The sequence below is a fragment of the Corvus kubaryi genome, unplaced genomic scaffold, assembly GCF_017639235.1.
Source record: "Corvus kubaryi isolate FWS band 111438036 unplaced genomic scaffold, C.kubaryi_AGA036_p1.0 37353, whole genome shotgun sequence".
In the NCBI taxonomy this organism is placed as follows: domain Eukaryota; kingdom Metazoa; phylum Chordata; class Aves; order Passeriformes; family Corvidae; genus Corvus; species Corvus kubaryi.
This window is the reverse complement of record NW_024581115.1, coordinates 5,123,156-5,135,895: the sequence shown is the minus strand read 5'-3', so window position 1 is coordinate 5,135,895 and position 12,740 is coordinate 5,123,156. Positions and strand designations below refer to the sequence as shown.

The 12,740-nt window shown below is 45.2% G+C and overlaps 1 protein-coding gene across 5 annotated transcripts in view; it reads left to right on the top strand.

The window, feature by feature from the left end:
- LOC121666744 (T-cell antigen CD7-like) overlaps positions 1-12,740 on the top strand; it is a 25,972-nt gene extending 13,232 nt beyond the window's left edge. Inside the window, exons 8-14 of one of the 5 annotated variants that reach the window (XM_042032673.1) lie at positions 2,002-3,548; positions 3,808-3,917; positions 4,917-5,040; positions 5,833-6,171; positions 7,684-8,025; positions 9,384-9,490; positions 11,159-12,740. In XM_042032673.1, the coding sequence (XP_041888607.1) occupies positions 4,968-5,040; positions 5,833-6,171; positions 7,684-8,025; positions 9,384-9,490; positions 11,159-11,269 (972 nt within the window). In that variant the 5' untranslated portion in view covers positions 2,002-3,548; positions 3,808-3,917; positions 4,917-4,967 and the 3' untranslated portion in view covers positions 11,270-12,740. Of the gene's footprint in view, positions 1-2,001; positions 3,918-4,916; positions 5,041-5,832; positions 6,172-7,683; positions 8,026-9,383; positions 9,491-11,158 lie in introns of those variants that run through there. The other 4 variants (XM_042032672.1, XM_042032674.1, XR_006016769.1 and 1 more) reach the window with 4 other exon arrangements.

The following is a 12,740-nucleotide window of genomic DNA, read 5'->3' as shown; positions in this document are numbered from 1 at the left end:
CCAACTGTTCCACTTTGCCCCTCTGGGGCCGTGTTGTGCTGGTGCACACCAAAGGTGCCACATCTCAGGGAAAGCAGTGAGAACTTGCTTTCAGGCGGTGTCTGTCCTCAGCAAGTGCATTTTGCTATTGAATATACACATAGAGGTGAATATTTTTAATCAGAGGATCATGGAATGGTTTGTGTTGGAGGGGATCTTAAAGATCATCTTCTTTTGTCTTACAAAATAAAAAAAAATGACAGATGATACTAAGGGGACTGCCTCACCAAAAGCCATCATTTGGTAGCTGTTGTTTCATTTGAGGTGTCATCATAATCACAATAAAACTGTCTTAAGCACTGGCTACTCGTTGTGTGGTGGTGAACCCCTCCTTTTCCAGGCTCCCCTTCGATCTGAGAGATGCTGGTTAGGCCTTGGCCTTGATGAGCAGCCCCTGGCTCAGCTCCTCTGGAGTTTATCAGAAACACCATCTGCTCCAGGCACTGCTGCTGTCCAAGGAGCTCCTGGTTTCTTTAGGAACAGCCTTGGAAATGATTTTTCTTGCCTGAATGGCACAACGTCCCTCTTCTCCCACTTCCAAAGGAGTTGTGCCAGTCTGAAGCGGGGCCAGGATGAAAGGTTGTTGTGACTAAAGCCCATCTCTTGTGGCCCTACAAACAGCGGTGGAAAACGAGACCCTTGGAGCTCTGCTGGGCTGCAGCAGCTCCACCAGAACCTCCCTCGGAGTGGGGCCTCCCTGAGCCGGGATCTCTCCCGTTTGCTGCTCTCGGGGGATCCCAAACAACGACGGATCCTGGGCCGATCCCGCCACTCGTCAAGGCCCAACTGTCACCCCTTGGGGAGATGCAAAAGGATCTGGAGTGAGCATTTCCCTGCCTCTGAGGGGAATTTCTGACAGGTTCCTTGCACTGACTCTTTATATCTGTGTGCAGATGCTCTGGCAAATATGGGAGAAATGCTGCTCTCTTTGATGTTTAAGTACCTTAGATAGATAAGTAAGTTAGGCCTGTCAGTAACTTTAATATAAGTTATAAAGTTAAATGCTGTTAACTGTTACTCCTTTGCTAAATTGTTACATTTAAGGTATAATTTCAGTACTGTTGAGTGCTGTTAAGGTTTTAGTGAGTGCCCTCACTGTCCTTTTGTCACACGTACCTGAACACACATGCACACAAGACTAGTCAGTTAATTTCTATTTTGATTAACTGGATTTTGTTTGCCTTAAACATCTTGTAAATAGTAGAGTGAACCTTGCCAATGAACCTTGTCGTGCTGTCGCTTAATAACAAATCTGATGCTTGTTGATCCCTTGCCAGGGATATTTTAAGAAATCTCAAACATTCGCTCTGAACATGCATTTCCCATTTAATCCCTCTGTTCCTCACTGTTCATTGCACAAGTACTTCTTGTTCAGTTTCTTTGGCTGTTGGGGTCGTTGGAGAACTCCAAGGGTCTCCTTATACATTTCTCTACCTTTGTTTCTTAGGATAGACTGGACTTACACTTTCTGCAGACCTTTTCCTGAGAGGCTCCGTTACGCAGTTCCCTGATGTTATTAAATGCTCCTTTCTTTAAAAAGACAAGAGAAAAATATATTTTCTTCCATTTTCTGCCACTTTCTCTTACTTTTAAATTCCTGAGTTAGATGTGAAACCAGCTCCAAGTATCAGGCTGAGTTTAGTGAAGTTTGTATTTTGAGAACCAATAGGATCATGCTGGGAATCTAAGAGAGAACTACATTTTCTGTGTGAGGGACAGCAGCCCCTTTTTTGCCAAGGCCTCTGAAGCTTGGGAAGGTGCTGAGTTGCTCAGGTCAATGGGCATGAAGGGCACTACAGGTGCCAGGGCAGCCCAGAAATGACATGTCCAGCACAGGGAAACTGAGGTCCAGTCTTACAGAGAGGTTCTGTGGACGGAGGAGTTGATTTTGAAACCTGCTTTGGTATGAACAGACCAAGAGGAACTCAGATATTACAATTTCAATGCATTTCTTTTTTTTAGGTGAAGCAAGAGAACAGTTATCAGTGCTTGGGAAGGAGACTCCATCAGCATAACTTGCTCAATGAATGCTTCAGAAAATGAACATTTAATTGCTGGGCAGCTCTTTCTCGCAGTGGTCCATTTGACAAAGATGTGGCGTTAGTAAATAACCATTCCCTGAAATACTTGGATTCTTGTCTAGTAAGTTCAAGGGTTTCTGCTGAATATCTCACAGCTGAGGGGTGCCAAGGGCTCAGAGCAGCCAAAGATGCAGAAAGCTCCGACAGCACCGGCACAGGCCCTTCCAGTTTCCGTAAGGAGGTCTCTGAGATGGGTGCTGGAGTGCAACAGTGTGTGCACAGGGCTGCCTGCTTGTTCTGCACAGGTAAGGATTCAGCTCACAAACAGGGAGTGCAGTGCATTTCCTTTTCCCCAGTTTCTGGCTGTTCTTTGAGACCACTTGCAGTGAAGAACCAGGATCAGCAGATGATGCCCCAGAGAAAAAGGGTAGGTGTGGATTCACGGGGGGCAAAGGGCTGCTGTCTCCTAAGGCAGATGCTGTGTGCTGAGGTACCTTGGGCTGGGGTTGAGTGACTGCTGTCACTGTCACAGCCCTCTGTGCCTCCAGGCAGGGGAGTGGCACTAATATTTGCTCCCTTATCTGCACATCAGAGGATATCTGGTGCCATGCACTCAGAGATGACATCATGCACTGGGCTTCTTTTGGTTTCTTTATGAACTGATTGATCAGAAGTCCGACATGATTTTCTTCCAAAACAGCAGGTTAATTTTCCAGGAGGAGTCCCAGGTTGTTTCAGATGGCAGGGAAGGGTGCAATGGGTGGTGGGTCAGCTCGGGGTGAGCTGGGCAGCTCAGCCCAGCCAGCAGCAGCCTATGAGATGTCTGCTCCCAGGGGCTGCTTTTAGTCCCTGTGAATGTGCAGTGATCCCGAGTGGCTGTGACTGGCACAGGTTTGTTTGGAACAGAAGCTCCCTGTGAAGCCCTTGTTAAAAAGACTGTGCTGAGAGCCAGGGGGGGAGAGAGCAGCTTGGTGAAAGGGTGGGCTGGGGGGAAGCATTGCTGCTCTCAGATCCAGCTCCAGTCTATGGCAGCCCAGGGCTGGGACTGCTGCTTGTGACTGGCTGGGGGACAGCTTGCCCAGGGTGGTAAAGAAAAAACAAAGGTTGTTCTGTGTGTCAAAGACAGTGGCCAAGTGGAGGCAAAGATCTTATGGCTCTGTGGAGAGATCTGGGATTGTAGGAAGAGGGGAAAGGAGAGGGTCAGGCACTCTCCAGGTCACCCTCCTGTTGTAACTTCGTGCTGCATTTGCTGAGAGTTAAAATCTACTTGGACAGTTTGATCTGCCTCCTTGCCACCCCAAAACACCCCACCCAAAACAGGGAGAAGAAAGCAGCAGATCTTATCTGTACCCTGTGCTGACAGGACCTGATCTTGCAGAGCCTGGGAGCCCTTGCAGGGTCAGGCAGTGCCAGAGTGCGGAGCAGATCTCAAATCCCGTCGGTTCACATGGCTGCTGGAGTACCTAGAGGGACAGGGTGATTGCCCAGGTACTTCTGAGCAGGTCCCTGGCAAGTTTTTGGGAGTATGATTGGTTTTTTCCATGTTTTCTCACTGCAGTGTGCCACACAGCAGCATGGACTTGCCTGGTGTCCAACATTCAGTGACATTGCTGACCTGCACGCTAAATTTAAAGTCCAAATGCATGTAATTAGGTTCTAATTACATCTAATTACATCTTAAAGAAGGAAGGAGCCAGTATCCTGCTTTTTCTCCAGGATCCAAGTGACTTTCTCATCTCTTGCTCAGGGCTCTGGAAGAGGAGCTGAATGAGCTGGGGTGGGGAAAGGCTGTGCAGGCACTTGGAGAAGGGAATGGGAGAGGCCTGAAGGCTTCCTTGGACACAAACAACGTGTGAGGTACTCACTCTGTCTTCTTTAAGTGCTCCTGTCTTAGAGACAATCTGTTCTCTTAGAAATTGTTGCTCCTTCTACTTGTTAAGTAGACCTGTAGAATACAGTTGGCTTTCTGGGCTGCAAGTTTAATTTTCACTTTGAGAGAGTACATTGCTATGGTGGAAAAGGCTTTATTGTCTTGGTAAAGATTGGAATTATTTATTGTCTTGGCATTGCAATGAAGTTAAGGGAGAAGGAAAAGCCTGAGAGTTTCAGATAGTGATGTTTCCTCAAATAGATCCTTTTAGCAACAGGATCAAAAGGCCTTGTTAGGGCTCTACAGATTTCCTGTCAAATCCTCTTTCTCCTGCCAGTGATCTCAGGTGGGCTGGTTTGTGAGTCGAGTGTGATCTGGGGGGAAGCTGGGTGTGAGTGGCTGGTGTTTGCTGAAGGAACTCCAGCTCCTCCTGCTTGAGAATTAATCACGTTGTCATTGCCAAGATGCAGATCAAATCTGCTGCTTTGTGTGCAGGGCTTGTGTAAGAATTGAGTGTTTTCCTGAAGCAGTGGAGCACCTCTCATCTTGCTCCTTACAAAGCCAAGACTTTTGCATCTGCACCCACCAATCTAAGCCCGTGGGAGCCCTGACAAACTGAACTGATTGTACCAAGCCCCTGCATTTCAGGGAGGCCACAACCGGGGGAAAACTGCATGACTTTGTCACTGTGAAGAGCAAATTTGAGCCTCCCCTTTCTCAGTTGCCTTCCAAGGGGAGGTAGGTGCTCCCCATAGACAACTTTCTACTGCAGCCCTGTGGGCTGGGGGTTGCTCAGAAGCAGGAAACCAGGGGTGGTTTAAGTGTGAAGAACCCCAGATGCACCTCCCAAAGCCATGGCTCTTCCCCCTCTATCACAATCACTGTGATACAAAGGCAAAAGCAAAACTCTGCTGACTTTTTTCAGTAGACAGCTCATGTAGCTGGAAAACACCAGCCCAACCTGGGGCTTACGACTCTCTCCTCAGGACTTTAACTCATCAGTCAGACTGAGGGAACAACTAAAAAGAGCTTTGGAGATGCTGTGGATGTCGTGTCTCCCAACTGCCTCCCTCTTTCTTCTGCTTCTCCCGTGCTTCCCTGCCCAGGACAGTACGTACAACATCGATGCTCTTATATTTCTTACATTTCAGTATTTTCTTTTCTTTTTTTCCAACCTTCTCTAAGCTATGTTTGTCTTAGACATGCAATGCTCTCTATTTAATTTTTCTTCCCTTGTTTATGATGTAGCTTCTTTTAGGTGTTTCCCATCTGATCTCTCTATTTCTCACTGTTCATTGCACAAGTACTCACTGTTCAGTTTCTTTGGATATTGGGGACAATGGAGAACTCCAAGGATCTCATTATATATTTATATATCTTTGTTTCTTAGAATAGATTGGGCTTACACCTTCTGCAGCCCTCTTGCTGAGATTCTGTATTATCCAGTTCCCTGATGTTATTTAAATGCTTCTTTTAAAAGACAAGACAAAAATGTATTTTCTTCCATTTTCTGCCACTTTCTCTTACTTTTAAATTCCTGAGTTAGATGTGAAACCAGCTCCAAGTATCAGGCTGAGTTTAGCGAAGTTTGTATTTTGAGAACCAATAGGATCATGCTGGGAATCTAAGAGAGAACTACATTTTCTGAGTGAGGGACAGCAGCCCCTTTTTTGCCAAGGCCTCTGAAGCTTGGGAAGGTGCTGAGTTGCTCAGGTCAATGGGCATGAAGGGCACTACAGGTGCCAGGGCAGCCCAGAAATGACATGTCCAGCACAGGGAAACTGAGGTCCAGTCTTACAGAGAGGTTCTGTGGACGGAGGTGTTGATTTTGAAACCTGCTTTGGTATGAACAGACCAAGAGGAACTCAGATATTACAATTTCAATGCATTTCTTATTTTTAGGTGGAGGAAATGAACAGTCAGCAGATGTTATCAGTGCTTGGGAAGGAGACTCCATCAGCATAACTTGTCCAAGGAATGATTCACAAAATCAAGTGGGAATGTACTTGAGAGCTATCAGACAGAATCTCAATGTGATATATGTTCCCAAGGACAAATCTCCAAAAGTCAATCCTGCCTTTGCTAATCGCACCGAGTATTCAAAGGAAGGGGAGAATTTCAGGATAACTCTGCAGAGGTTACAGGAATCTGATCCCAAAATCTATGTATGCTCTGAGATGGTTAAAATCAATGACCGTCACAAAGACCTATATGGGAAGACAACCATAGTGGTGGTCAAAGGTATTGCAATTCCACCTTTTATGTCATGAATTAGTAAATGCAGATCTATATTTTAAATCAAAGATTGGAAGAAAACACAATGGGAGGGCAAGTCTGGCAGAACTTTTTCCATGTCTGCTCAGGTCATGTACAGATTTGAAGGAAAGTGTGGGTGTTTCTCCCTGAAACAATGAAGAAAACACATTAGATAGTATGGTACTAAAAAAACCCCAAACCACCCTAGAACATTAATTTGTGACTTTTTAATCACAGCTACAGATTTTCATATGAGTCATAGGTTGCTGCAGCAGTTTGGAAGCAGTGAGGTCCCACAGCTCTTTCTAAAACAACCTGTCAAACCTTTATAAACAACCAGCAGAGCAAAGAGGGGCTTTTTTTTTGGTAGTGGTTTTCGCAAGTCTCTTTTGTTTTTACTAATTCGTCTTAAATGACAAATTGGTAATAATTGGGAAGCTGGTGCTATGCAGGGTCTGCAAGCTGGGCATGAGTGGGTAAAGGGTTTTTTCTCTTGTTAGTGAGGAGTTGATGAATGGGCAGAAGCACTCCTTTTGGCAGATATTTCTGCTTGGGGGAACAATTTTTTTGTCTTTTTTTTTTTCCCATTAGATGAGAGTTGAGCCCACACTATTCAGTGGGCAGTTTATTCCTCTTTGTACCCGTCCTTCCAATGAGACCTTCTAACCTGAAACATCTTTCCCAAAGCTTACAGGGCTTTCTTCCTTTCCTGTTCCCTAGATATGTGAAATCTAATTGATTGCTGATCAGCAATAGTAATTTATATCCATGAAGGATTATCATCTCCTCCCTTAGGCTTCTCCTTCCGAACTTCTTGGCTGTGTTTTCTCAAATGAATCACATCTTCTTTATTGTGTATTGTCTCTCCAAATTATTTTACTAAATTGCTTTATATGTCTTTTTGACTCTGATCCTCTTCTCTGAAATGCTTACAATCTTCCCTTTACAAACTTGATAAATTCTGTCCTCACTCCCTTATCCACTTTAATGATAATGTTAAAAGGGACAAGTCCTGTCCTCAGAGGAGCTCAGTGGAATGTCTTTCCAGCTGGACAGTGAGTCATTAATAACCACTCCATTCTCATAGACCGTTTTCATCATGGATGGGACACACACTGTATGATTTGATCCAGACCAGTAGCCCCCAGGTCCCTCTATGGCTTCATCTCACTTGAGAAAGCAAACAATGATGCATGGCTCAAGGACATGCTGATCAGGCTGTATTCCCTTAGAGGAGGTCAGTATAGGTCATTTTTTAGGTAGATGCAGACCCTTTGCAAACAGCCAAACCTGTTGGTCAGTCCTACTTTCAGATCCTGAGGCAGGAAGATATGCCAGGGTGTACTAAAATATATCGTTCTTCTCAAAGCATGTTTAAAAATTCATTTTATCTAAACTTCTATGGTCTGTTCTTTCTGTCTGTGACCTCTGCCCTTGCTCCCCAGTTAAAATGCACCATGTTAAGCATGTGATAGCCACTAATCTCTCTGGTTTTAGCTAAATCCAGCAGGGCTCTGGAGCAGTCACCACTTTATGCCAACCCTGAGCAAGGCCAGTCTGTCAGGATCACCTGTGTGTTGAAAAGCTCACCTGAAGCTGAGGGGTTCTACTTGCTCAGGACTCACGTGCAGCCTGCCATAGTTCTGCATGGGTCAAAGCTCAACAGATCAAGGGTTTCTCCTGCCTTTATGAGTCGCTTGGAGTATTCAAGGGTAGGAAATAGAACGGTGATAACTCTACACGACCTGCAGGAGGATGACAGTGATAACTATGTCTGTGCTGAGGAGGTGACAAATTCCCCTCTGCTCTCATCGAGTGGCACCATGGTGCTGGTTAAAGGTATGGCCCTTTTGCTTATTTAATCATAAATAACTATTGTGTTGTAGTGCAAAAAGTGGACAGAAAGCTTTCTGAACTTTAGTCAGGACAGGCAAACCTGGGTAAATTTGGAGAGTGGGCTCAAGCTCCTTTGTGCCCTGTTGAGCTTGGACACAGAAACACTCTGTGTTTCTACCTGCCTCGTACAACCAGAGGGGTATTCAGACCTTGCCATAATCCTGCATCTTAGAAAAAGAAAAAAAGGCCAAAATAAGATAACAAACACTTCACTGTGTGAAATCTGTCAGTTTTAGGATATGAATAAGTATTTTTAGCAACAATTCCTTGACCTTAACATGACATAAATGACTTTTAGAAACCATTCCCTCTAGCAAGTCTTGTGTTTAAAAATAGATCACATCAGGGACCACAAAACAAGTCCTCAGGCACTTGCTTCAAGCACTACAGACCACAGCAGAGGTGTTCTCATGTACCCTTGTCACACACTGAGCACTCTGTGAGCACGTGCTGCAAAGAGGGGGTTTGGGTTTTTTTGTGTTCCCAAGAGGGGAGTTGATTTTTATGTGCACCAAAGATGGGGTTTTACTTTTCTGTGCTCCAAAGAGGTTTTTTTATTTTCCTGCAGGATGGTGCTGTACCCATTTGCTAAGCTGAAGTCTGAACCAGCAACATAGTGCTTGATTTTGATGTTACTGGTGCAATTTAACCCTGTGCATTGGGCTTTGCTGATGCTTTTCTAAAATAAGGTTTACAAAGCCCCAGAGAGTTGCAAAGGATTTTCCTGCAGTCTGCAAAGGCAACTGTGGTCCCATTCTGTGCCACCACCCACAGCTGGGGCAACAACTCAGTAAAGTGAGGTGGGGGAAATGACAGCACAAAAAAGCAGGGGGGTGATTATTAATTAGTGTGTTATTCAGATATGGAATAATTGAGGTTTTAGAGAGTTGAAACCCTTTCCACCAGCATTATTCTGCTCAGCGTGCTTCATACCACAGCATCCTCCTGCTTCTGTCTGTACCTCTCACCAACCTGGCTCTTGGATAATTCAGAGCCCTTAGGGTTGCAGCGACACTGCAGGAAAACATTTTCTGCTCCCATTAGGAGTGTGTGGTCCACTTCTGCTCAGTGGTGGGGAAGCTACATCTTTGTAAAGTGCTGCAGATGCCACCTGCAGCCATCCCCAGCCTCTGGAAGAGCACAGGAAATGGCAGTGAGAATATTAATGGGATGACAAACATGGCTCTGTAGCTGTTGATATCCAAAATTTTGATTAACCTGTAAATTTTTTTTTTTTCAGAATAAAAATAAAATTCTGCCTCTTTGTATTTATAATAATACTGCTGTAATTTTACATGCAGAAGTGGAGCAGGCATGCAAGAAGAGCTCCTGGGGTTTGTATGCCCTTATTGCCGTGGTGGCACTGCTGTTCTGTGCCCTGGTGTGCTGCACCTTGTACCGTGTGGATGTAAGTACACTGTCACCACAGCAAAACTGTGCCTGGTGGAGCAAACCGATGTTATTTTTAAATAGTGACTGAGTCAAGCAAATATCTGAAAAACCTAAGCAATTGTGGCTTCCTATTGCTCTCCTATTTTCCCTTGTTTAATATCTTCCAGCTGTAAACTGTTGGCAGCTAACATGGTATCTTGTATTTCTGTAACCCTTTGTCAATGAGGTATTGTTTATCTTTTGATAACAAACCTCACGTGAGCTGTGTGGTTGACACAGCCATGTGTTGTGTGTGTCTCTTGGAACAAAGCCCCTCGCTGTTCTGTTTTGCTTGCTTTTTAAAATTTTTTTATGTGAATTGGGACTGGAGCTGTACATAGCAAGCTTGTAAGAGATGTAAGAGAACACTTGGAGGGGGACACAAGGGCAACAAAAACTCGTAAAATAGCCTGATGTCTGAAAGTAGCACTAGGAGAAAAAAAAATTGCCCCGTTCTAGAAAAAAACCTTTCTTACATTTTTTTTCCTTTACTGGGATTATTTCTATTCATATACTGCAGAAAGTGCCCAGAAATTGTCTCTGATAAATCCTTCTGTTCCATAAAGATTACTGAAAATGAAGTGTATGGTTCACAGGCTCCTGTCTCATCCCTCCACGTGTGGATCCAGCACTGCTAAAAACCAGTAGTGCAACATAATTCTGTCAAAGCCCAGTGGGAACTGGTGTCTTGTGCTACCAGTCTAAGAATGAGCCTTATTTATGTCAGAGCTAGAGCTCCATCCAACTCTTGAGGGAACTTTTAGTGAAATTGCATCAGACTCTGTCATGGGTTAGCAAGCATAGTCCCAGAAGCGATGTCCTTGCTAAGGGGTGCTTACAGCTTCATCTGGGACCTGACAGAACCTATCAGCTGGCCAGTTTGAATATGGACAATTCTTTAAGCCACTTAAAGTTGTGACCGCCTCTGTGATCCACACTTAAGAATAGGAAACTCAGAGGCAGAGCCTCTCTGTCTCGTTTCTGGTGCTGGGACAGGTGGCTGCAGGCCCCGTGTGGGGGCCAGCGGGCCCGGCCCAGGCCCTGCTCGGGCCAGGCCAGGCTGGGCCACAGCCATCCTGGAGCCAATGGGCCCTGTTCCATCCGTGGAACTCCCCCTTATCCCTGCTGTGGGCAGCCGGAGCGGCTCGGCTCCCCCTCTCCAGTGCAGCCAAGATTCAGCTGAAGCTGCCCTGCTGTCCAGCAAAGATCATGTGAGCAACAGCGATAAGCTTCATTCCAGCTGCAAGGCCTGGGTGAGATTAACCCTTTTAGTGCTGTGAAGAGCTGAAAACCTGAGGGGAAAGAAAGAGGAGATGCTTAAAGCTGAAATTCTGCTGTGAAGCTATGATATATCAGAGCACCCATTGTAATTTCATGAAGGCATGGGGGGTAGAGCGTTCAACTTGTACTTGTGAGCAAAAGCACCTGCGCTGAGATAGGCAGATGCTGACTTAAAAGAAAGTTAAATAAATAAGCTGATAATTTCCACTTGGTCCTCTAAGACCTCACAGGGTCGTGAGAGGAATTTTAAAGTACATTTCCTCTTCCAATAGATGATGTAGATGGACTCCTGAGATGGAAAACAACTCCTCAGTTGAGGTCTTTCCAGGCTCTGTTTTGAATGGCTGTTTTCTTTGTTTTGCAGGTGAAGAAATATTTCCAGAAGAAAAAGCCCAATGTGGTATATGAAGACATGTCCTACAATTCCAGACGTAGCACACTGGTCAGAACCAACACCTACAGCAGAGGTGAATAAACTTCTGCCAGCTGGGACCATATGTACATTGACCTTTCCCTTACAGGCGGCTCTGAGAGCTGCTTTCACCAGCTGATGTAGTAGCTGAACTGAAATTGCTATCACCTACCTTCTTCAGTGCGAAGAAAAACCTCATTTCCAAGGCTCTTTCTACTTTTTTTGATTTTTTTTTTTGTGATGTACAGAAAATGTAGCGAAATGCAGGTACCCTGGACATGTGTGTGCAGTTCAGTGTGAAAAAGCAGCATTTTGGGGCTAAATGAAACATATGGGCTTGTTTCTTTGACCAATAACCCTTTCTGGGCAAGTGGGATGGATGGGGAGGTCTGGTTCTGAGCTTTGGTAAGTGCTCAGGAAGACCACACAGGTCTGTTCAATAGTTTGCAATGGATCCACACAGGCCTGGATTCCAGCTCTCTCATGGATCCTCGGGGCCTGCCCAAGAGCTCAGGCAGCTAAAACTACTCAAGAGTTACAGCAGGGAAATCTGTTTTGAAGAAACTTCAGAAACGTGGCAGGGTGCATCATGAGTGTAGTGCTGGATCCGTGTGGGTTCACTTGCTCCAAGGTCATGACAGTCCCACAAAAACACAATCAAGTGTAGATTTTAATTTACTGCCTCTGTCAGAGCTACTGGCATGACTGATGACTAAAATTGAGTCCTGGTGGCTTCTTGGGACAGCAAAAATGTTTGTGATGTGCTGTCTCAGCAGGATGTGTTTCTCCAGGTCAGTGACTCCACACTGTACAACACAAGATGAAATCATCTGGGGTAAAGCCAATGCCTGCATTCCAACCTGGGCACGGGTGGGGCTGATCTAAAACCCCTTCTTACCAAAGGGATTTATCAAAACTCACATCAGGCAAGAAGAGGCTAAATTTGGTTTAGTAACAGTTTATAGAACAGGTGGCTGTGGGAGCTGGGCTGAGGAAGGATTCGGCCTCCTCCAGGGGTGTTTTGGTTTTGTAGTGTTGGGGCCACTGTGGAAAGTCAATAATGTTCCACAAAGGAATGCTGGATTGCCTTGATACAGGGCAGGATTGATGGGGGTGACTTGTGGCTGCTGACGACAGTTTCTCTCTATTGATGTAATTGTTTATTTTTTTGAGGGATTAGGGTCAGTTTATCTTTGATGAGTGCATAGCTGGAGCAGAGCCAGGCACAGAGGAAAATTCTCTGACAATGCTCTGACAAGATCCCAGCTTGCCAGGACACTCCTGCCCCTCAGGATAGCCCATTTCCCTCCGAATATCACTCATGAAATGCTGTGCACCAGACCTGAGGGAGAAATCCCCTCACTGGGGGGTGGCTGGTGCAGGTTCACCCTGTGAGCAAAGAGGTGCTGTCCTCACACGGCCAGACCTGAATAAATTGTGTTTGTGATGGGGCTTTGTACAGTTCCTTGATATTTTCATACATATATTAAAACCTGTTTCATATATCTTGCAAATAAATGGATGTTTCTTTTAA